Source organism: Geotrypetes seraphini, chromosome 10 (genome assembly GCF_902459505.1).
Source record: "Geotrypetes seraphini chromosome 10, aGeoSer1.1, whole genome shotgun sequence".
NCBI lineage: Eukaryota > Metazoa > Chordata > Amphibia > Gymnophiona > Dermophiidae > Geotrypetes > Geotrypetes seraphini.
Window position 1 is genome coordinate 29032 of NC_047093.1, and position 22062 is coordinate 51093.

The 22062-nt window shown below is 43.5% G+C and overlaps 1 protein-coding gene across 9 annotated transcripts in view; it reads left to right on the top strand.

The window, feature by feature from the left end:
- The window catches only part of CSNK1D (casein kinase 1 delta), a 126980-nt gene that overhangs the window by 14181 nt on the left and 90737 nt on the right, over positions 1–22062 (top strand). For all 9 annotated transcript variants that reach the window (XR_004540873.1, XM_033960918.1, XM_033960916.1 and 6 more), the window contains 2 exons: positions 15156–15304; positions 15844–16072. Coding sequence is in view for 8 of the 9 variants with exons in the window: in XM_033960918.1 (XP_033816809.1) it covers positions 15156–15304; positions 15844–16072 (378 nt within the window). In the remaining variant the exon portion in view is untranslated. The remainder of the gene's footprint in view (positions 1–15155; positions 15305–15843; positions 16073–22062) is intronic.

The window sequence follows — 22062 nt, forward strand, 5'->3', positions numbered from 1 at the left end:
CACTGGTCGCCGTACATGAAGAAGGACACAGTATTACTTGAAAGGGTCCAGAGAAGAGCGACTAAAATGGTTAAGGGGCTGGAGGAGTTGCCGTACAGTGAGAGATTAGAGAAATTGGGCCTTGAAAAGAGGAGACTGAGAGGGAACATGATTGAAACATTCAAAATAATGAAGGGAATAGATAAAGACAGGTTGTTCATCCTCTCTAAGGTAGGGAGAACAAGAGGGCACTCTCTAAAGTTAAAAGGCGATAGATTCCGTACAAACGTAAGGAAGTTCTTCTTCACCCAGAGAGTGGTGGAAAACTGGAACGCTCTTCTGGAAGCTGTTATAGAGGAAAACACCCTCCAGGGTTTCAAGACAAAGTTAGACAAGTTCCTGCTGAACCGGAGTGTACGCAGGTAGGGCTGATCTCAGGGCATTGGTCTTTGACCTGGGGGCTGCCGCGGGAGCGGACTGCTGGGCGCAATGGACCACTGGTCTGACTCAGCAGTGGCAATTCTTATGTTCTTATCTTTATGGGGGATTTCTTTAGCTAGTGTAGACCATCGCATAGCGCTATTTGCTAATGATATGTTATTGTATATCAGGGATCCCAGGGAATCAATACCTCCTCTTTTATCCATCATTGGGGAATTTTGGGAGGCTTCTGGATTTGATTAATTTGGATGAATCTGAGGTGTTGAATCTTACCCTTGAAGAGGAGGAAGTTCAGTATCTTGTGGGTCACTTTCCTTTTAGATGGGTGAACAAAGGGATACAATATTTGGGTCTCGGATTCCCAGAGATCTGTCTTGTTTACATGCAGTAAATTACATCCTGGTAATTAGAGAGATTTGTTCTGTTGAATGGTTTTGTCTAAAACCAGTCTGATTGAGGTGTAGGGCTTTTGTTTTTTCGTCAAATTCTGAAATTTGATTAAACAAAATTTTTTCTGTGAGTTTTGCTAAGAAGGGGATATTTGCAATTGGACGGTAATTTTGCCTTCTCAGATGAGCTTTCCTTCTAATCTTTATAGGGTGGATTGTTGATTCTTTCCATACTTTTGGTAGTGTTGCTGATATCAAGCTGTTTGGGACCAATTTGTGTATGTGAGATCCAAAGATTGTGAAATAAGGTTTTGAGATGCATGGGGGCATTGTGTTAGAACTTGATCCTTTAGTGTTCATTGAATATAATATTCGTTGTATGTTGTTCAAAGAAGGAAGGGAAAAAAAGAGTGCATTGGTTTTGCTTGGTGGGGTGGATGATGTAATGAAAGAGGGTTGGGGAAGACTGGTTCTAATAGTATGAATCTTATCTACAATATAAGCCACGAGTTCCTGAACAGAGGGAAGGTTTTCCAGCATTGAATTTTTGTGTTTTGTAGCTGTAAGTGCCTTAAAGATTGTGTATAATCTGGATGAATTTTTTCCTTTTGATATGCAGTGTGACAATCCTGCAACCCCAAGGCTTGTCACAGAGAGATTTGGGAGGAATTACAAGCCCAGATACAGGAGGGCGAACCAAGTCAGAGCCCGGGGGAGTAAGTCATCTGACTATCCTGTGGACTCAGAGGGAGAAAGGGAAGCAGGTCCAGAAAGCTGGGACTGCTCTGATAATGTACTGAGATCAGACAGTAAAGATTGGCCTTATCGTTTTACAGAGTCTGTGAAGCAGAAGGCAGCACAGCAGGGTGCCTGGAGAACAGTTTAAGCCAAGGGAAGAAAACTTTCTCCCCTGCTGGAAAAGGGGAGTGTTTTTTTCCCTCAGCTTAAACGGAGACTCTCTAATGAACTAGAGGGGAGAGGAGGAACATGGCAGAAAGGAACCAGCAGATTCTCCAGGAGAAGAGCAGAGCTGGAGCCAGAATCCCAGCCTGAGGCTGAACTAGTCTGGAAACACCCAGTGCCCCTTTCTCTGACCGATTGGGACATGCCAGAGGTACAGGTTAGACACTCTCCTGTGGATTCATGTATGCCTGAACCTATGTTGATAGGAGAAAGCTATAACTTAGGAGAAACCCAGAGTGAACCCATGGAAATCTCCTAAGGAAAGGTGGGGGCAGGGAAAACGTTTCTTCTGCCTACTGGTCTTCTGCTGACCTGCTGGAACGTAGGGAAAGCCTAACAGGATGTTAAAGTGTTGTAAACTGCCAAGTTGTGTTCCTGTATGCTGGATTTGTGTAAAGCACTAGAGCTGATAGGATGTGGTAAAGCATAGCTTACTTAAGCAAACGCTGTACAGGGAATCTGCCTAAATGTCTGTGATTCATAATACCAAACCTCGTGCAGGCACAGCTGTTAGCTAATCACATTAGCAAACTGTGGGAGGTAATTTAACTCCGTGTGCTTTTTGAACTGGATAAAGCTCCAACTAAAAGGACTGTTCTGTTTGACCTACATTATCTCCTGCAGTACAAACGCAGGAAAATAGTTTCCATAGAATCAGGTTCTACAAGACTGCTTAGAATAAGAGAACCTGGAACTTTGAGGGCAGTTAGCCCCTTTAATGAATGCACTCTGGTGAAGAAAGCGAAGTTACTTACCTGTAACGGGAGTTCTCCGTGGACAGCAGGATAAGTCAGCCACACTTTTGGTGACGTCATCTACGTTCCCAATTTGGAATTGCTCTCCCAGAGCTCAGGTGAGGCTTTAGGAGCCTCATCTGAGCATGTGCAGGTAGCCCTATATATACCTGTGCTGTCCCTCACTAATCCAGAGATTCCCCTAGCTTGAGTCTTATTGCAGTGTCACCCATAGGGGAGGAGGGAGGGTTAGTGTGGCTGACTTATCCTGCTGTCCATGGAGAACTCCCGTTATAGGTAAGTTACTTCGCTTTCTCCATGGACAAGCAGTATAAGTCAGCCCCACTTTTGGTGACTCTCCAGCTGCGTCCCCGCTACCTCGCTGCGGTAGGGTGAGGCTGCATAAATGTCAGGTGAGGGACAGAGACAAAGCCCCAGTTACTGAGACCAGTCAGAGTTATGTGTTGTAAACAATAGGAACTTTATGTTGGTCCTTAGAACTGGACCAACACTCCCTTTCTTTTTTTTTTTTTTTTTTTAAATCTACCAACATGGTAGAGTATGTATCTCAATAACAGATAGCAAGTATAGCAAAATATATCACCAACGTGGTGTTTGAGTAACACTTTTTTTTTTTTTTTTTGATTGTGCCAACATAGCAGAATATAAGCTATCTAGCAATCTCTTCTATGTCTAACATTCAGACAGATCAGATAGTCCTGTTCATCTAGTCCAGTTATTGGTGTCTTTTGCTGTGTCTGTTTTGGTCACCTTTCGCAGTATGTTGAGACCAAAGTCATTGGAGGTCTGTTTTCGGGCGATCCAGGCAATAGTGTCTGGTGAGGGTGTGTGGGGTAGACCATGTGGCTGCTCTACAAATGTCCTGAAGTGGTGTGTTGCTGAGGTTTGCCAATGTTGTGGCCATGGCTCTTAGTTGGTGTGCTGTGGTCTTTCTCTCAAGGGACACTCCCTCTTGCTCGTAGCAGGAGGCAATGCAGTTTGAGATCCAGTTGGATATAGTGCGTTTCCCCACTGGTGTTCCTGGCTTGTTGGGGTCAAAGGAGACAAATAATTGTACTGCCTTTCGCCAGGGTTGTGTTCGTTGAATGTATAGGCAAAGTGCACGGGTGCAGTCCAAGGTGTGTAGGAGTTGTTCCGTGCTGTTGGTATGTGGTCCCGGGCAGAAGGAGGGGAGCACTATCAATTGGTTTACATGGGAAGATAAGACTACCTTAGATAGGAACTTTGGATGAGTTCTCAGCACTGCGTGATCATGAAGGATCTGTGTGTCTGGTGGGTATGTCACCAGGGCCTGTAGTTCGCTGATACGCCTTGCTGATGTGATGGCAATGAGCAAGACTACTTTCCAGGTGATGAATTTGATTGGCGCATCCTCCAATGGCTCGAAGGGGTGCGCTGTTACCCTGCGGATGATGATGCTCAGGGGTTATTCCATGTCAAGTGATCAAGGGCTCCCTGCATGACCATCACGGATTTTGATAAAACTTTATGCACAAAGTCCCACATGTATCAAACGAACTTTGGTAAAGTTTTAGTTTCGCCTGTGGAATATTCGTGGAGATATAGCCATTTGTTTGACCCCATACTGCAATGACATACAGTACATAGAAACATAGAAAAAGCGGCAGAAAAGGGCTACAGCCCACCAAGTCTGCCCATTCCAAGTATCCCCCCCCTGAATTTACTTCCTTAAAGATCCCACAAGAGTATCCCATTTATTCTTAAAATCCGTCACGCTGCTGGCCTTTACCACCTGGAGTGGTAGTCTGTTCCAATGATCCACCACTCTTTCGGTGAAGAAGTACTTCCTGGAGTCGCCGTGAAACTTCCCTCCCCTGACTTTCAGCGGATGTCCTCTGGTGGTCGAGGGACCCATGGGCCAGAAGATATCATCTTCTGACTCGATGCGTCCCGTGATGTATTTATACGTTTCGATCATATCTCCCCGTTCTCTTCTTTCCTCGAGTGAGTACAGTCGCAACTTCTGTAGTCTTTCACCATATGGGAGATCCTTGAGCCCCACGACCATCCTGGTGGCCGTTCGCTGAACTGACTCGATCCTTAGCACGTCCTTTCGGTAGTGTGGTCTCCAAAACTGAACACAGTACTCCAAGTGCGGCCTCACCATGGCTTTGTACAACGGCATCATAACTTCAGGTCTCCTGCTGACGAAACCTCTGCGGATACACCCCAATATTTGTCTTGCCTTGGAGGAAGCCTTCTCCACTTGATTGGCAACTTTCATGTCTTCACTAATGATCACTCCTAGATCGCGTTCCTCCGTGGTCCTAACCAAGGTCTCGCCATTTAGTACATAAGCTCTACGCGGGTTTCTCTTGCCCAAGTGCATTATCTTGCATTTCTTAGCATTGAAGCCTAGCTGCCAAGTATTTGACCATTGTTCCAGCAGCAGTAGGTCGTGTGTCATATTATCAGGTAATGAGCTTTTGCCTACTATGTTGCAAAGCTTGGCGTCGTCGGCGAATAGTGATACCCTTCCTCTAAGTCCTTGTGTCATATCCCTTATGAATAAGTTGAATAGAATTGGGCCCAGGACCGATCCCTGCGGCACTCCACTGATCACGTCCGACGCTTCAGATGGGGTACCATTCACCACCACCTTCTGACGTCTGCCGTTCAGCCAATCCCCAATCCATGTTGTTAGAATGTCTCCTAATCCTATCGATTTTAGCTTGTTCAGTAATCTTCGATGAGGGACGCTATCAAATGCTTTGCTGAAGTCCAAATATACCACGTCTAGTGACTCTCCGGCGTCCAGTTGTCTAGTAACCCAGTCAAAAAAGCTAATCAGGTTAGATTGGCATGATCTACCCCTGGTGAACCCGTGTTGGTGTGGGTCACGTAGGTTTTCTTCGTCTAGGATTGTGTCAATATGCTGTTTGATCAGCGATTCTATGAGTTTACACACTATAGACGTGAGACTCACTGGTCTGTAGTTTGCTGTCTCTGACCTGCAACCCTTTTTGTGGAGTGGGATTACATTGGCGGTTTTCCAGTCCAAGGGGACCCTTCCTGTGCTTAGGGAAAGATTGAAAAGAACCGATAATGGTTCTGCCAGGACTTCTCTTAACTCCCTGAGCATTCTGGGGTGTAGGTTATCCGGTCCCATTGCTTTGTTTACTTTGAGTCTTGATAGTTCGTTGTAGACGCTACTGGGCGTAAATTCGAAATCTTGAAACGGGTCTTTCCGGTTATCTCTCGTCTGAAGCTGAGGACCAGCTCCCGGTGCTTCACGAGTGAATACTGAACAGAAGTATTTGTTTAGTAATTCTGCCTTCTCAGAGTCTGATTCTGCAAATTTACCGTCCGATTGCTTCAAGCGTACTATGCCATCTTTGTTTCTTTTTCTGTCACTGATATAGCTGTAGAAAGATTTATCCCCTTTCTTCATTTTTCGTGCTAGCTCTTCCTCCATTCGGAGTTTGGCCTCTCTGACTGCTGTTTTGACAGTTTTGGATCTGTCAAGATAGTCCTCTTTTGCCCCCTCTCTGTCTAAATGTTTGTAGGCGATAAATGCGTCTTTTTTCTGTTTAACTAATTCTGAAATTTCCTTACTGAACCATTGGGGTCTTTTGTTTCTTCTACGTTTACTTACTGTCCTTATGTATCGGTTTGTTGCTTCGTGTAGTATGGACTTCAGGGACAACCACATATCCTCCACGTTGTTAGTTTGTTCTTGTTTATGTAGTTCCTGATGGACGAACTCTCCCATTTGATTAAAGTCTGCGCCTCTAAAGTTGAGAATCCTTGTTGCTGTGCTTGTTTTTGGGAATCCTTTTCTGAGGTTGAGCCATATCATATTATGGTCGCTGGAGGCCAGTGTGTCACCTACCGAGACCTCAGTGACACTATCTCCGTTGGTGAGGACCAGGTCCAGTAACGCCTGGTCCCTGGTGGGTTCTGACACCAATTGCTTGAGGCGTGCTCCCTTTATGGAGTTTAATATTCTTTTGCTGCTACCCGTGGTAGCAGAGAGTGTGTTCCAGTCTGCATCTGGCATGTTGAAGTCTCCTAGTATTACTGAGTCCCCACGCAGCGTGATATTCTCTATGTCCTCAATCAATTCCATGTCTTTGTCCTCCTGTTGCCTGGGAGGTCTATATATCACACCAAGGTATAGGCATTTTTCATTCCCTCTGGCCAGATTCACCCAGAGGGATTCCCCAGTGTATCTAACATCTGTGATTTTGGTGGTTTTGATGTTTTCCTTAGTGTATAATGCTACTCCTCCTCCCAATTTACCCACTCGGTCGCAACGAAGTATGTTGTACCCTGGTATAATCATATCCCATCCATGCGATTCCGTGAACCAGGTTTCAGATATCGCTATCACGTCAAGATCGGCGTTTGCTATTTCAGTCTCTAATTCTAGAATCTTATTGCCCAAGCTGTGTGCATTAACATACATAACCCTCCATATCTGTGAAGAGTTTTCCTTATTTGTCAGTGTGGCTCCCGAAAACTCAGTGATATTTCTCCCTGATCTATTGTGGGTATCATTGGTACTTACCTTAGACTTGGTAGTATGAGTACGACAGTGACATTCGGACAACTTTGAGACACAATATCTCACGAGCTATGTTTCCAAAAAAACTGAAACTTAGCTACCCTGCACAACTTTTGGAGCTCTATTCAGTACTACCAATAATAATTTTTGTCGAGCACTGAGTGAATGGCTGAATTACAGTAAACTTGTCCGAAAAAATTAGTGCTCCAAAAAAAGTCAGTTTGACATTACTTAGCTCCCACAATAATTGAGTAATAAATGCGAAATTTGGCGCATAATGTCTCAGTACAACGTTGTTTTCAAAAGTACAATTTCAACCTCCAAGCTCTTTCCATTAGTTTACAAATTAAGTGTAAAGTTGCTAATTTGTGTAAAAAGGCCAAAAATAGGGTATTTTCAGCCTGCTTTTACAGAAAAATACCTTTCAGAAACTCTTTCAAATCAGTCTCATTAGAAAGAGCATATTTCAAACCCCCTAGAAAAGTGGGCTTCATTTTTCAACGCAGGTTAACAATGGCCGAAAAAGGGGGACAAAGTTGGGAGATGTCACCATGGCAACGGCCTATGTTTCAACTTACAATTATGTCACTTTTCACACTGTTTTTCCCTGTTTATTTTTACTCAAGCTTTGGGTACAATTATAGTGTTCTTAATTAATGATTATTCCTAACTAGAAATTGAGGTGATAATTTTGTTGCATGCAGATCACAAATTACAACTTGTTTTCTTTTTCAGATCCACATTATTATTAATTCAGTTTAAAATGGATGCCAACGAATCGACTAATAATAATCCTTTTCTGCCAGACTGTGCCATTGGGCAAAAATTGTTGTCAAAGTGTCATGACGGCACATTTTATTCTAAAAAATGTGGGCTCATTTTTTTACATAATTTGTCAACCGATGAAAAATTGCTTATCACTCGGCGCTCTGAAGTTGAACTGATGGATAAAGACCAAATCTGCCTCCACCACAAAGCAAAGTATCTCGACAAATACGAATTAAAGCAAACATCGTGTTGTAATCCATTTGAAAAGAAAAATCACATTGTTCAAAGTGGATTGTTAAAAGTCGATCTTGCCATGTCTAATGATTTTAGAAAAGTGGCAAAAATAAATATCAAGCCAGGTCAGAAACTTTGCAGTAGGTGCAAAGCCCAATACGTTTCAATGAGTGAAGCTACTGCAGCATCTTCATCTTCAGACAATTTTGATATCAGCATCTCCGATGCAGTTGATCAAAGCTTGACTGCTTTAGGAACCTCTCCATTGAAAATTCGAAGGTTAGCTAGTAGAGATAAAGCCAGCTATGTGATATGAAAAATTGAACGTGTGCAGAATGTGATAGCCAAGAAGATTACATCTGCTGCTGGAGTTTCAGCTGAAGAAGTTGGGCCGTCTCGTCAGTCTGTAGAATGCAAGTTATGTGAAGATTACACTGACCTCATTGAAGAAATGAAAACGAAAATTGCAATATCCAACAGGTCAATGAAAGTTCAATTATTGACGATGGCCCCAAAAAGTTGGTCAATAAAGGAAACAGCAATGAAGTTTGGTGTTTCAGAGCGCATGGTTAGAACAGCCCAAAAAGTAAAGAAAGAGAAAGGCATTTGTTCTATACCTGATGCAAAAATTGGCAAGTCCCTTCCAAAAGAAATTGCAAATAGAGTTCAAGATTTTTACGAAGACGATGAATTCAGCAGAATATGTCCTGGCAAAAAAGATTGCATTTCAGTCCGCCTCAATGGTTTAAAAGTACAAAAGCAAAAGCGGCTGCTGTTGTGTAATTTAAAAGAGCTGTACGTGGCGTACTGTAACAAATACGTTACTGAAATTGTTTTTTCCAAATTATGTGAGCTCAGGCCAAAGTGGTGTGTAACCGTTGGTGCATCAGGTGCACACTCCGTGTGTGTCTGCTCGATACATCAAAATGTAAAGCTCATGCTACAAGGCGCCAATGTCAAAGAGAACTACAAAGTTCTTATGGAAAAAACTGTGTGCGACCTAAATGTCAAGGACTGTATGCTACAACGATGTCAAAACTGCCCTGGTGAAGAAGCACTAACAGCATACCTGGAAGAAATATTCAAGGATTTAGATCCAGAAGAATCAATAGAATTTAAGCAATGGGTTCACGCTGACCGTGAAACATTAGAAACAAGCGTACTAACCATGGACAACTTTATTGAAAGACTTGCAAGCAAGATTTGGAAGTTGACAAGCCACCATTTCATTTCAAAACATCAAAGTGAATATTTGAAGATGTTGAAGACAGGCTTAAAAGAAACGGAAATGATCGTTTTGATGGATTTCTCTGAAAATTACTCATTTGTTGTACAGGATGCCGCCCAAGGCTTTCACTGGGAAAATTCACAAGCTGCGGTACATCTACACTTCTATGCTCTACCCTAGGCCATGGAGCAGCCGTCGGGGAGCTATCCTGTAGTTGGAAAGTTTCAGGAGCAGTCTACTCTGTTTTTGCTGGGCTTCCTGAGGCAGCAGATAAGCAGGGGCTGCTTTTTGGCTGCATTTTTTTTTTTTTCTCTTCTTCCTTCGCTGGTCTTCCCCCATGGTGTGCAGCTTTTGGAGCCGATTTCTTCTAGCCCTCAGACATTTTTAGGCACTGAGGGCAGGCTGCCATGAGGTGTGCTTCTCCTAGGCAATGGACACACACCTCATGGGGGTCCAAGGAGCTCATTTTTCTTTTGCAGTCCGGGCACTTCTTGAAACCCGGTTTTCCTGCAGGCTTTTCATTTGTTTTTTTTCTGCCATTCTTCTTCTTTTCTTCCTTTCTGGGTTTTTTGTTCTTGGTTTTGTTTTTTGTTTTTTGTTTTGAATGGAGAGCTGTGATCTGTCCGTTTGGGAAGAGCGGATGAACTAAACTGGATTAATGAGGGACAGCACAGGTATATATAGGGCTACCTCCACATGCTCAGATGAGGCTCCTAAAGCCTCACCTGAGCTCTGGGAGAGCAATTCCGAATTGGGAACGTAGATGACGTCACCAAAAGTGGGGCTGACTTATACTGCTTGTCCATGGAGAAAATGCTTGTACTATGAGGCATTTAGGAAGTCCGGAGTAGTGGGAATTATATTTTTGATTTTGAATGAACTTTTTCCTGTGTGCAAAATTTATGTTACCGGTGAAACCGGGCTTGCCTGAGGTTGCCAAGGCCAGTGGCCCAATAAAAGCTCTATCATATTTTCACTTTCTTCTCTTCCGAGAAATGCACTATGTAACTTTAACCTACTTTACCCCTTCCCATTGTTTTTCTAGTTTGTCTGTACTGTCTGTCAGAAGTATTTTTGTACCTCTTTTAAAGCTATGTACAGCATCTTTTTTTTAAATTGTTGCTCGCTTAGTATGAAATAAGCGATTTATCAAATTCAATAAAACTTGAAACTTGAAACTATTGAAGCCATTCTGACTGCTGGAGTTTTCTGTGCCAAGAACACACCACATCTAGCCCAGAAAACTATAGGGGCAGCCTGCAAGGTAGCCCTACTTAGGGGCTCACGCCAGGTGTTAGAAGTGTGTCACTGCCTAGCGTTGGAAAACCGCTCGGCCAGAGACTAGGTGGTGACAGCAATCAGAGTAATATATATATATTTTTGGCCAAGTTTATTTTTGATTTATAGTAGATAACCACTATTACTACTACAAGGAACGTGCAAAGGTTTGGATGATCTAATGGCTAGCAAACCCAGGTGTTTAGCAGATAGCAGACCAAAAGCCCCTAGGAGGTCTGCTCGAAATAATTTTCCTGGCTTTAGGTGCTTCGGCCCAGAGATCCTTCCAGAGCCTGAGGCAGAGATTTGGGGGAGCTAAACATTCCCCTGGACAATTGGCTGATTCAAGCCCCATCCACAGCCGAGAGTAGAAGCCAGCAAGACACATGGTTCTGCTACTTCAGACCCTTGGCAGGGTCATAAATGTCTGGAAGAGCTACTTAGACCCATCTCAGTCTCTGGAGTACCTGGGCATATGTTTCAATACAAAAGACAACAAGGGTTTCCTCCCAGAGGCCCGCAGACTAAAGCTCACATGGCAGATCAGAGAGCTGCGGGACAAGCCAGCATTGACAGCATGGCAGTACTTGCAGGAACTGGGTTCAATACCAATGGTAGCAGCGGGTACCTTGGGTCAGGGTGCATTTGCGTCCCCCTACAGGATGCCTTAAACTTGAATAATAGAATGGGTTCGGTAACCTGTGGGCTTTGTTTGGGGTTTTTTCCCATTTTTTTTTTCTACGGCATGGATGTTGTGTGCCTTCACTGCCCCCCTCACCCCCCGTACCTCTAGCTCTTCACTGGTGCAAGTATCAACTCCAACCTGTTGCTCGTGCCAGCGTTGGCTCTCCCTCTGATGTCATTTAAGAACATAAGCAGTGCCTCCGCCGGGTCAGACCATAGGTCCATCCTGCCCAGCAGTCCGCTCCCGCGGCGGCCCAAACAGGTCACGACCTGTCTGAATCACCAGAAGGGGCTCCCTTGCCACTTTGGTTTCTCATTGAAGTCCTATCTTCCCATCGAAGTCCTAACCCTCCGGTCTTGCACATGCATGACCTGGTTGGGTTTCTATACTTATTACCTGGTTAGCTTTCTATACTTGTGTTACATCCCAGCTCCTCCCTCAGTATCCCACGATCCCTTTATCCCTCAGGAATCCGTCCAATCCCTGTTTGAATCCCTGTACCGTACTCTGCCTGATCACTTCCTCCGGTAGCGCATTCCAAGTGTCCACGACCCTTTGGGTGAAAAAAAACTTCCTTGCATTTGTTTTGAACCTATCTCCCTTCAGTTTCTCCGAATGCCCCCTCGTACTTGTTGTCCCCTTCAGTCTGAAGAATCTGTCCCTATCCACCCTCTCTATGCCCCTCATGATCTTGAAGGTCTCTATCATATCTCCCCTGAGCCTCCTTTTTTCCAGAGAGAAGAGCCCCAGCCTATCCAACCTCTCGGCGTATGGGCAGTGTTCCAGCACTCTTACCAGTTTCGTTGCTCTCCTTTGGACTCTCTCAAGTACCGCCATGTCCTTCTTGAGGTGCGGCGACCAATAATGAACGCAGTATTCCAGGTCAAAAATGTATCAATGTTCAAGGGAATAATAGAAGACAGCCTCACCACAGTAGAAGTGGACTTGGACTAGATATACTACCAGATCGACAAACTTAAAAGTGACAAATCCCCCGGACCGGATGGAATTCACCCGAGAGTCTTAAAAGAACTGAAGGTTGAAATCGGAGAACTATTGCAAAAACTTGCCAACCTGTCAATTAGAACTGGACAGATACCTGATGACTGGAAGATAGCGAATGTTGCGCCGATTTTCAAAAAAGGATCAAGAGGAGAGCCGGGCAACTACAGACCTTCGAGTCTTACGTCTGTCCCTGGAAAGATGGTTGAAGCACTGATTAAAGATAGCATAGTCTGGCACTTAGATACACATGACCTGATAAGAGCCAGTCAACATGGCTTCAGGAAAGGGAAATCATGTCTGACAAATTTACTTTAATTTTTTGAAACAGTGAACAAATTGATAGTGGAGAACCGGTGGATATAATATACTTGGACTTCCAGAAAGCGTTTGACAAGGTTCCACATGAAAAACTTCTCAGTAAACTATAAAGCCAAGGAATAGAGGGAGATATACTAATATGGATAGGCAAATGGCTGGAGAACAGAAAGCAGAGAGTGGGCATAAATGGGAAGTTCTCAGACTGGGAGAAAGTGACTAGCAGTGTGCCCCAGGGCTCGGTATTTGGGCCCATCTTATTTAATATTTTCATCAGTGACCTAGAAGAAGAAACATCCAGTGAGATCATCAAGTTTGCAGACGACACAAAGCTATGCCGGGCAATCAGATCGCAGAAGGATAGTGAGGAGCTCCAGATTGACTTGTGTCAATTAGAGAAATGGGCAGGGAAATGGCAGATGAAGTTTAATGTGGAAAAGTGCAAAGTAATGCACTTAGGCAGAAAAAACAAGGAACATGAGTATAGAATGTCAGGTGCAACTCTGGGTAAGAGCGAACAAGAAAAGGACCTGGGTGTACTGATAGATAGGACCCTGAAGCCATCGGCATAATGTGCAGCAGCGGCAAAGAAAGCAAATAGAATATTAGGCATGATAAAGAAAGGAATCATGAGTAGATCGGAGAAAGTTATAATGCCGCTTTATAGAGCAATGGTCAGGCTAGTAAATGGTATGGAGAACTTGAATTACGAGGAACGACTTGAGAGACTGGGATTGTTCTTCCTTGGGAAGAGGAGACTGCGAGGGGATCTGATTGAGACTTTCAAAATACTGAAAGGAATCGACAAAATAGAGCAGGAAAAAAAGTTATTTACAATGTCCAGTGTGACACGGACAAGAGGACATGGACTGAAGCTGAGGGGGGACAAGTCCAGGACAAATATCAGAAAGTTCTGCTTCACGCAGCGGGTGGTGGACACCTGGAATGCCCTCCCGGAGGAGGTTGTTGCGGAATCCACCATTCTAGGATTTAAAAGCAAACTAGATGCGCATCTCCTTACGAGAGGCATAGAGGGATACGGGTGACTAAAATTACACCAGGGTACACCTGGCTGGGCCTCTGCGTGTGCGGATCGCTGGACTTGATGGACCTAAGGCAGTTCTTATGTTATGTTCTTATGTTAATTTGATTTTCTATTTATATTTATTAACCTTAATAAACTTGGATGCCACACTATTTATCCTGAATTAAAAATAAAATTATTTTTTCTGTCTTTGTTCTGGCCATTCATTTCTCTGGTTTCTGATTTCCTTCCTCTTAAGTCCAGGATTTTTCTCTTCTTTTTCTTTCAGCTTTCTTCAATTTATTATTCCACCTCTATGTCCAGATGTAACTCATTCGTAATATCTAGTCTTCAAGTTCCCTCTTTTTTACGTTCTACCAGCAGCTTTCCATCTCTTTACCTCACTCTGACTTTCCTATTTTACATCCCCTTATTCCCAGCCTTTCACTAACTGTGTCCCCTTTCTCTCCAGTTCTGTACAGTGATTGCTCCCTATATCTGCCCTTTTTTCCCCTTCCATCATTATGTCCCTCATCTCTCTCCCCCCAAAATATCTGCTTATTTTTCTCTCCTCTTCCATCCAGCATTTACCTCCTTCTATATAGCGTTTCTCCTCTCTCCTTTTCCATCCAGCATCTCTACACTTCCTCTCCCATCAGTATCTCCGTCCTCTGTCTCTGCCCCTCTTTCACTTCCTCTTTCCATCATCTCCCTCCTTTCTCCTCCCTCTTCTATCCAGGCTTCAGTCTCCCTCCTTCTTTACAGCTTATTCCCTCCTTCCCTTTCCATCAAGCAACTCCCTTCTCTCCCCTTCCATCTTCTTTGTATCTCTCCCCTTCTATACTGTATGTCTGCTCCCTTTTTCGCCCTCTCCTTCTATCTAGCATCTCACCTTTCATTTCCCCTGTTCCATCATTTCCCTTCTCTATGTACCTCACCCCCATCATCTGCCCTCTGTCCTGTTCTGTCTAGAATCTCTTTCCAGTTATATACAAAATCTAACCCCCACTCTCTCTCTCCCCTTCCCAAACCATTTCCACCAGCTTCTGCCCCCTCTCTCTTCTCCCACCCTACTTCCACCAGTGTCTACCTCCTCTTTCCCCCCACCCCACATCCACCAGCATTTGCCCCCTAGCATCTCCACTGTGGCTGCTGCTTTCCCAAAGCAGCAGCAACAAACAAAACCAGCTGTGGAACCTTCCCATACATATCTGCCTCTGCTGGCTTTGCCCCAGAAGAAGTGACTTCGGAGAGGGCGGGCTGGTAGCTGTGAGTATATATGAGAAGGTCCCACAGCTGGTGTGTGTCAGTTTCCTGCTGCTTTTTCAGGAAAGCAGCAGCAGAGGTACAAGATGGAAGAGTGATACTAGAAAGGTGCTGGTCCCGACTCCTCCAGCTGCATGGTGGGGTTGAACGGAAACAAAATTTATGGCCTTCTGTTAAAAGGTGCATGGGTGCGCAGCTTAGGGGGAACATTGATTGAAAGTATACAGGTAGATCCTACATCATAATAGGTGTTACAATCACTGCTAATACAATGAATAAATTTTGTCTCTGTTCTAGTCGGTATCCCCACAATTAAATGGTGTGGAGCAGAAGGAGATTATAATGTCATGGTAATGGAGTTATTGGGACCAAGCCTGGAAGATCTCTTTAATTTTTGTTCACGGAAATTTAGTCTGAAAACTGTGCTGCTGCTTGCTGACCAAATGGTAAGATATTATTTAAATAATAATTTCTGGGGACAGACTTAAAGATCTCAATCTGTATACTTTGGAGTAAAGGTGGGAGAGGGGAGATATGATGGAGATGTTTAAATACCTATGTAGTGTAAATGCACATGAGTCAAGTCTTGCATTTGAAAGGAAGGTCTGGAATGAGAAGGCATAGGATGAATTTAGGAGTAATCTAAGGAAATACTTTTTTACAGAAAGGGTGGTAGATGTGTGGAACAGTCTCCCAGAAGAGGTGGTGGAGACAGAGACTGTGTTTGAATTCAAGAAAGCTTGGGATAGGCACATGGGATCTCTTAGAGAGAGGAAGAGATAATGGTTACTGCAGATGGGCAGACTGGATGGGCCATTTGGCCTTTATCTGGCCTTTATCATGTTTCTATGATTTTTTTTATTTGCCATGCTTAAAATTTAGGGTTTAGAGACTGTGCTATCGATACTAAAGATTTAGTGGGGTGGGTGTATGATATTTTTTCTTCTAGAAAATCAAAATTTTAATTTTGGTTTTGCACTTCTAGATTAGTCGAATTGAATACATTCATTCAAAAAATTTCATCCACCGTGATGTGAAGCCAGATAACTTTTTGATGGGGCTGGGAAAGAAGGGGAACCTGGTCTACATCATAGATTTTGGACTGGCAAAGAAATATCGAGATGCTCGAACTCACCAACACATTCCCTATCGTGAAAATAAGAACCTAACAGGAACTGCCCGTTATGCATCTATCAATACTCATCTTGGAATTGGTATGTTGTATTGGCTGCATGCCCCACTAAAACTTAAACAAAGAACTTATTTTTTTATTATACTCCATAAAAAAAATGATATTGTTAGTCTGCAGTAGAGAATTTGTCCCCGTCCCTGCGGATAACCGTCAGAAACCATCCCGTGTCATTTTTAGTGTATCTTAACCTCGGTCTTTCTACACCAGCATTCTTCAATGCATGGCTTTGAGGGTCAGTGGCTGGGCCAATTTATACTCTGATTCTTCCCTCTCTCCTTAAAGAATGACATGGGGATGATTTCCCTCGGATAACCATGGGAACAGGGACTGTCCTTGTGCCAGTCTCTTAGCTCTGTAGACTTGTACTTTTTCTACCTTATAGAGCAGGGGTCTCAAAGTCCCTCCAGTCGGGTTTTCAGGATTTCCCCAATGAATGTGCATGAGATCTATGTGTATGTGCTGCTTTCAATACATATTCATTGGGGAAATCCTGAAAACCCGACTGGATTGCGGCCCTCAAGGAGAGACTTTGAGATCCCTGTTATAGAGTAACCTTATAAGGAACTTCAGCATATAGAAGAATGTTTACATGTTTAAGGAATCTTATATAAAATTGGCTGATGTATCGTATTTTTTGGACCATAAGACGCACCCACCTGTAGAGGAGGAAAAACCAAGAAAAAAAATTTGGTTCAGAATTTTTTTCTTCTTGGTTTTTCCTCCTCTACACATAGGTGTGTCTGGTGGGCTGGTGCTGGGAAGCCTGTAACAGCCCAAAGAAGCAGACTGCAGCCCGAAGCAAGCCCCTCCCCTCGAAGCCTGAAAGCCCACCCCCAAGCCGCCCGAAGAATGGCCCTTCCGAAGCCGCCCAAAGAATGGCCCTTCCATAGCCGCCCAAAGAATGGCTCACCCGAAGCCGCCCAAAGAATGGCCTTCATGAAGCCGCCCAAAGAAAGGACCCCTGGTACTTTTTTAAGAAGTGGTGGTCCAGCGCGGTCTCCTGCTGGACGGCTGCCTCTCTGTAAAGCGACATGATGCACAATGCAGGAGCACGACCTTTGCGCTTCCTGCCTGGTCCCACACTGCTCTGTGATTGGCTATAGTTGACTCAAGGGAGAAGAGGCCCAGTTTTTCTAATCTCTCACTGTAAGGCAACTCCTCCAGCCCCATAACCATTTTAGCTGCTCTTCTCTGGACCCTTTCGAGTAGTACTGTGTCCATCTTCATGTAAGGCGACCAGTGCTGGATGCAGTATTCCAGGTGAGCCACAGTTTTTTCAATGTCCCAAATATTCTTTATACTTCTTTTATAATTCCTATTTAGGGCCTCAGATTTGCCATTAGGTGCCACACATTTCTGGGGTCACCAATCAACTTTTGGCTATGGCTTCCATACTAGCCCCATTACACTTTTTTAATGTTTTTTTATATATATGTAAAGTGCTTAGTGCTATATTAATAACTTAATCCGGTTTTGCTTAGTTTTTTCATAAGAACATAAGCATGGCCTCTGCCGTGTCAGACCAGGGGTCCATCGCGCCCGGCAGTCCGCTCCTGCGGCGGCCCTCCAGGTCCATGACCTGAAAGTGTTCCCTACCTCAGTGGTTCCCAACCCTGTCCTGGAGGAACACCAGGCCAATTGGGTTTTCAGGCTAGCCCTAATGAATATGCATGAAGCAAATTTGCATGCCTATCACTTCCATCATATGCAAATCTCTCTCATGCATATTCATTAGGGCTAGCCTGAAAACCCGATTGGCCTGGTGTTCCTCCAGGACAGGGTTGGGAATCACTGCCCTACCTAACTTAAAATGTCCATACCCTATTCGCTCAATGTCCTGTAAGGTAAACCTCTATCTGTACCCTGTTAACCCTGTTTTCTCAGCATAAAAACTTATAAGAACTTTATAACTTATCTCAAATCTTTTCTGTTAATAACATCGGGAAGGGACCTGTCATTCAACATGTTTCGCCCTCAGGCTGTTTCAAGAAAAGTCCCCCCTTTTGAAATTTACTCGTGCCATCCTGATCTGCATAGCATTTCTGAAGAAAAGATCCAGGTGAGGGCATATCAGAGAGAGAGAAAAGGAGACAGGCTGGCCATTGGAAGGTGGGTGTGAGTGTGGGAGAGAGAAAAGGAGGCAGACTGGCCGTGGGAAGGAGGGTATGGGTGAGAGAGAGAGAAAAGGAAGCAGACACACCCACCCATCTCGAAAAGATAACAACAAACCCAACAACAGGTGAAGCCATCGTAGCAGACAAGCTGGTCCAACTTCCCAATCCTACTTTGATCGGATATGAATTGACTCTACAATAAATATAGCCATGCTTCCAGCGAACTAAATAATTGCCCCACCTACCTGTTATCAAACGCCTCCACCACATTCAAAACCAACTTCATGCTATGGATTCAAACCACATTGACAGAAGGCCAATTCCCACAGGACCTAGGAGAGATCTTAATCATGAAAGATCACAGAGGCCCAATAGATAGCCCCTCCAACTACAGACCTATCACTTCAATTCCAATATACGTCAAAATAATAGAAAGCCTAGTTGCACAATACCTCACAAACTACCTGGAAAAACATAACCTACTCCACCCCTCACAATCAGGATTTCGAACTAACCATAGTACAGAAACACTACTTGTCTCACTTCTAGATACAGCCTGGCAAAACATCAGTAAAGGAAAAAAGATGATACTAATACAACTTGACCTCTCTGCAGCATTTGACCTAGTTGACCACACCTTATTACTACAGATACTCGACGCCATAGGGATCTCAGGCAAGGTCTACAATTGGTTTCAAGGGTTCCTCAAATCAAGAACCTATAGGGTAAAACACAATGATATCAAATCTGAGCCATGGGCAAATCCCTGCGGAGTTCCACAAGGATCACCTCTCTCACCTAAGCTCTTCAACCTCTTTATCTCCTCCCTAGGAGCCACCTTAGATAACCTAAATGTCATATCCTTTAGCTATGCAGACGACATCACCATACTCCTCCCCTTCGACCCATCAGAGCCCACCACCACAGCAAAGCTGGAAACAACCCTAGATACAGTAGAAAAATGGATGATGGATCACAAACTAAAACTAAACTCAGAAAAAACAAAATTCCTTTTGCTCGAAAAGGCCAAAACTCCTACCATCACAGAACTGATAATCAAAAATACCAAATACCCAATACAACCCGAACTAAAACTCCTAGGAGTTACTGTAGACAGATGTTGCACAATGCAGTCCCAAATCAACAAGACGACCCAGAAAGCTTTTCTAACCATGAGAAACCTATGTAAAATCAGAAAATTCTTCAACCAAACACAATTCAGACTAATTGTACAATCCCTAGTCTTAGGTCTGCTGGACTATTGCAACTCCCTATATCTTCCTTGTCCAGCCATTATGATAAAGCAACTCCAGACCATATAAAACACCGCCCTCAGACTGATCTACTCACTTAGAAAATATGATCACATAACAACTGCCTTCTTAGACTCCCACTGGCTACCCAAACAAGCACGAATTCAATTCAAATTCCACTGCCTATTATTCAAAGCAGTACACGGCTCTTCCCCCTCCTACCTAAACAACCGCTTAAACCAGATCTCCACCTCAAGACATAGAAGAACCCCTAACCCTTTTGCCTTCCCCCCACTCAAAGGCACACAACGCAAAAAAATGTTTGACAACCTTCTGGCAACACAAGCAGCAAAACTCAACCATTCCATCTCCAACCTGCTGACAACATCGGACGACTTCAAAACATTCCGTAAAGAAATCAAAAAACCCTGCTTTTCAAAAAATTCATCCAAATATCTTAAACCCTCTTCACCTACCTCCAGCTAATTCACCTACCTCCAGAGAATTCACCTTCCGCCAGATAATTCTCCCCCAAATATCCCACCTAAACACCTTTCAAGTAAACAGACCCCTAAAATAGACTGTAATCTGGCCTACTCTAACTGTATTCCATTTGCTAATATCACACAGTTCGGCACTGTCAGTTTTACTATCCAACCCGTAAGGTCCCCTAGAATTCTATCCAGCTACCCCCCCTTAAAAAAAAAAAATTGTATCTTCACTGGAAAATGTCCAGTCAAATCTTCTGTAATGTGATCTTCACTGGAAATGTCCAGTCAAATCTTTTGTAATCCGCCTTGAACTGCAAGGTATAGGCGGAATAGAAATCCGTAATGTAATGTAAGGTAGAAAAATGAAGTAAAACGTGTTAGGCAATAGTCATTGGCATAAAGAATACACTTATGCCCACACTGATTACTACCTGAAATTTACAGGCAGAAGTTTAGAAAAAAAAAAATATAAGAAGTCTGTTAGAAGAGGAGAGATGCCAGCTCCAGTCCGCACTGGGCTTTTCACCAGGGCAGAGACAGCCAAGAAATAGAATTAAAAGCACAAGGTAAAAAAGTAAAAGTTATTAGTAGAGATGTGGCGTGTCTTAATTAACTTTGAAACAGGCTTTTCTTCAGAGCAGCTCAAATATTCTTACATGCAACACACTCTAGCAAGCCTATAATAGCAAAGCATACAATGCAAACTGGCACAGGTAAACTACAAAGACTTTTGATAGTAAAATCTCACCAAATATAAAACCCAAAATATTACTGGACCTTTTCACAACTGTGTCATCCAGTCTAAAACTATTTAAGGGTTCCAGAAGGTCTTTTGATTTCTATCTCACTCTGTCTATCAATCAAAATACAAAGTCTATTGCTAAGTAAAATCTCACCAAGTATAAAACCCTACAATATTACTGGAACTTTTCACCAGTGTGTCATCCAGTCTAAAGTACAATCAATCTAAGGGTTTTCCAAGGTCTTTTGATTTCTATCTCACTCTGTCTATACTGCACAAGGTTTTTTGAGTGAAAAATACCATCCCTCACCTTGTCTTATGCAGCCAATAATCCTATTACACAGTGCATATAAGAAAAAATTGAATTCTACTTACCCAAATGAAATCATCGGGAAGGACCGAGACGAGCCCCCAAAATGTAAGGTTTGAAAGTCAGGTCCCCCACAAGGTGAGGTGGTAGGGGGTAAGAGGATAAATCAGGGGAAACAAAACCACAACCTCAAAAGCACAGAACAAGGGTGGAATTGGCCCAATCAGAATGGTGCACAAAATAGTATCTTTCAACTCATCTGATAAATCCAAATGCCTTTATTCATCCAAAATTCATAAAATGACTCTACGACTCGACATGCGCATGTTTCGGCCCAACCGGCCTGCCTCAGGAGTCTTATGAGTCTTCAGTTTTGTAAAAAGGTGCACAACCTCACTAAATGTTCCTTCGGAAACACGTATTGCGGTGACACACACTGCGACACTGCTGCAAAAGACAATTCCACCTTTGTTCTGTGCTTTTGAGGTGGTAGGGGGTTATATGAGAGGCGCCCTTACAAACGCCAGGTCCCAGGTTCAGTTCCCTCACAGAAGATTCACCAGGAGTAGAATCAAATAAGAAACACAGCCAGAGGTGATTGCACAAAGAATATATTATAGAAATAGGCTTTCAGAAAAGCAATATTTATAAGCATTACAATTAAGCATTACAATTAATGAGAGAGTAAAGCAGTTTCCCTGCCTTACAGAGTTCAGAGGAAAAGAGTGAGAGAGAGTCTGAAGTTCTAGGGAGAGCCAGAGAGAGAGAGAAAGGGGGATGGGGTGATGGTCTAAGTTGCAGGTTCCAGAGATTGGCCAGAGAGAGAGAGGAAAAAAGATGAATGTGTGTTGCAGAGAGGAGGCTTTTATAGTTTGGAATCTTATTCTGAATATAGAAAACTACTGAGCTTCAATAGAAGTTAAACCTCCCCCTCCTTAGTAAACTTGTGCTAGACAGAATAAGAATAGGCTGCAGTCATATGTGATTTCCAGTATGTCTCTGACAATAGTTTCTGATTAACTTTAGTTATCTGTGCACCTGGACCCATTGTCCTAAGCACCCTCTTAATCAGACATTAACACATTAACACCTTTTAGCTAAT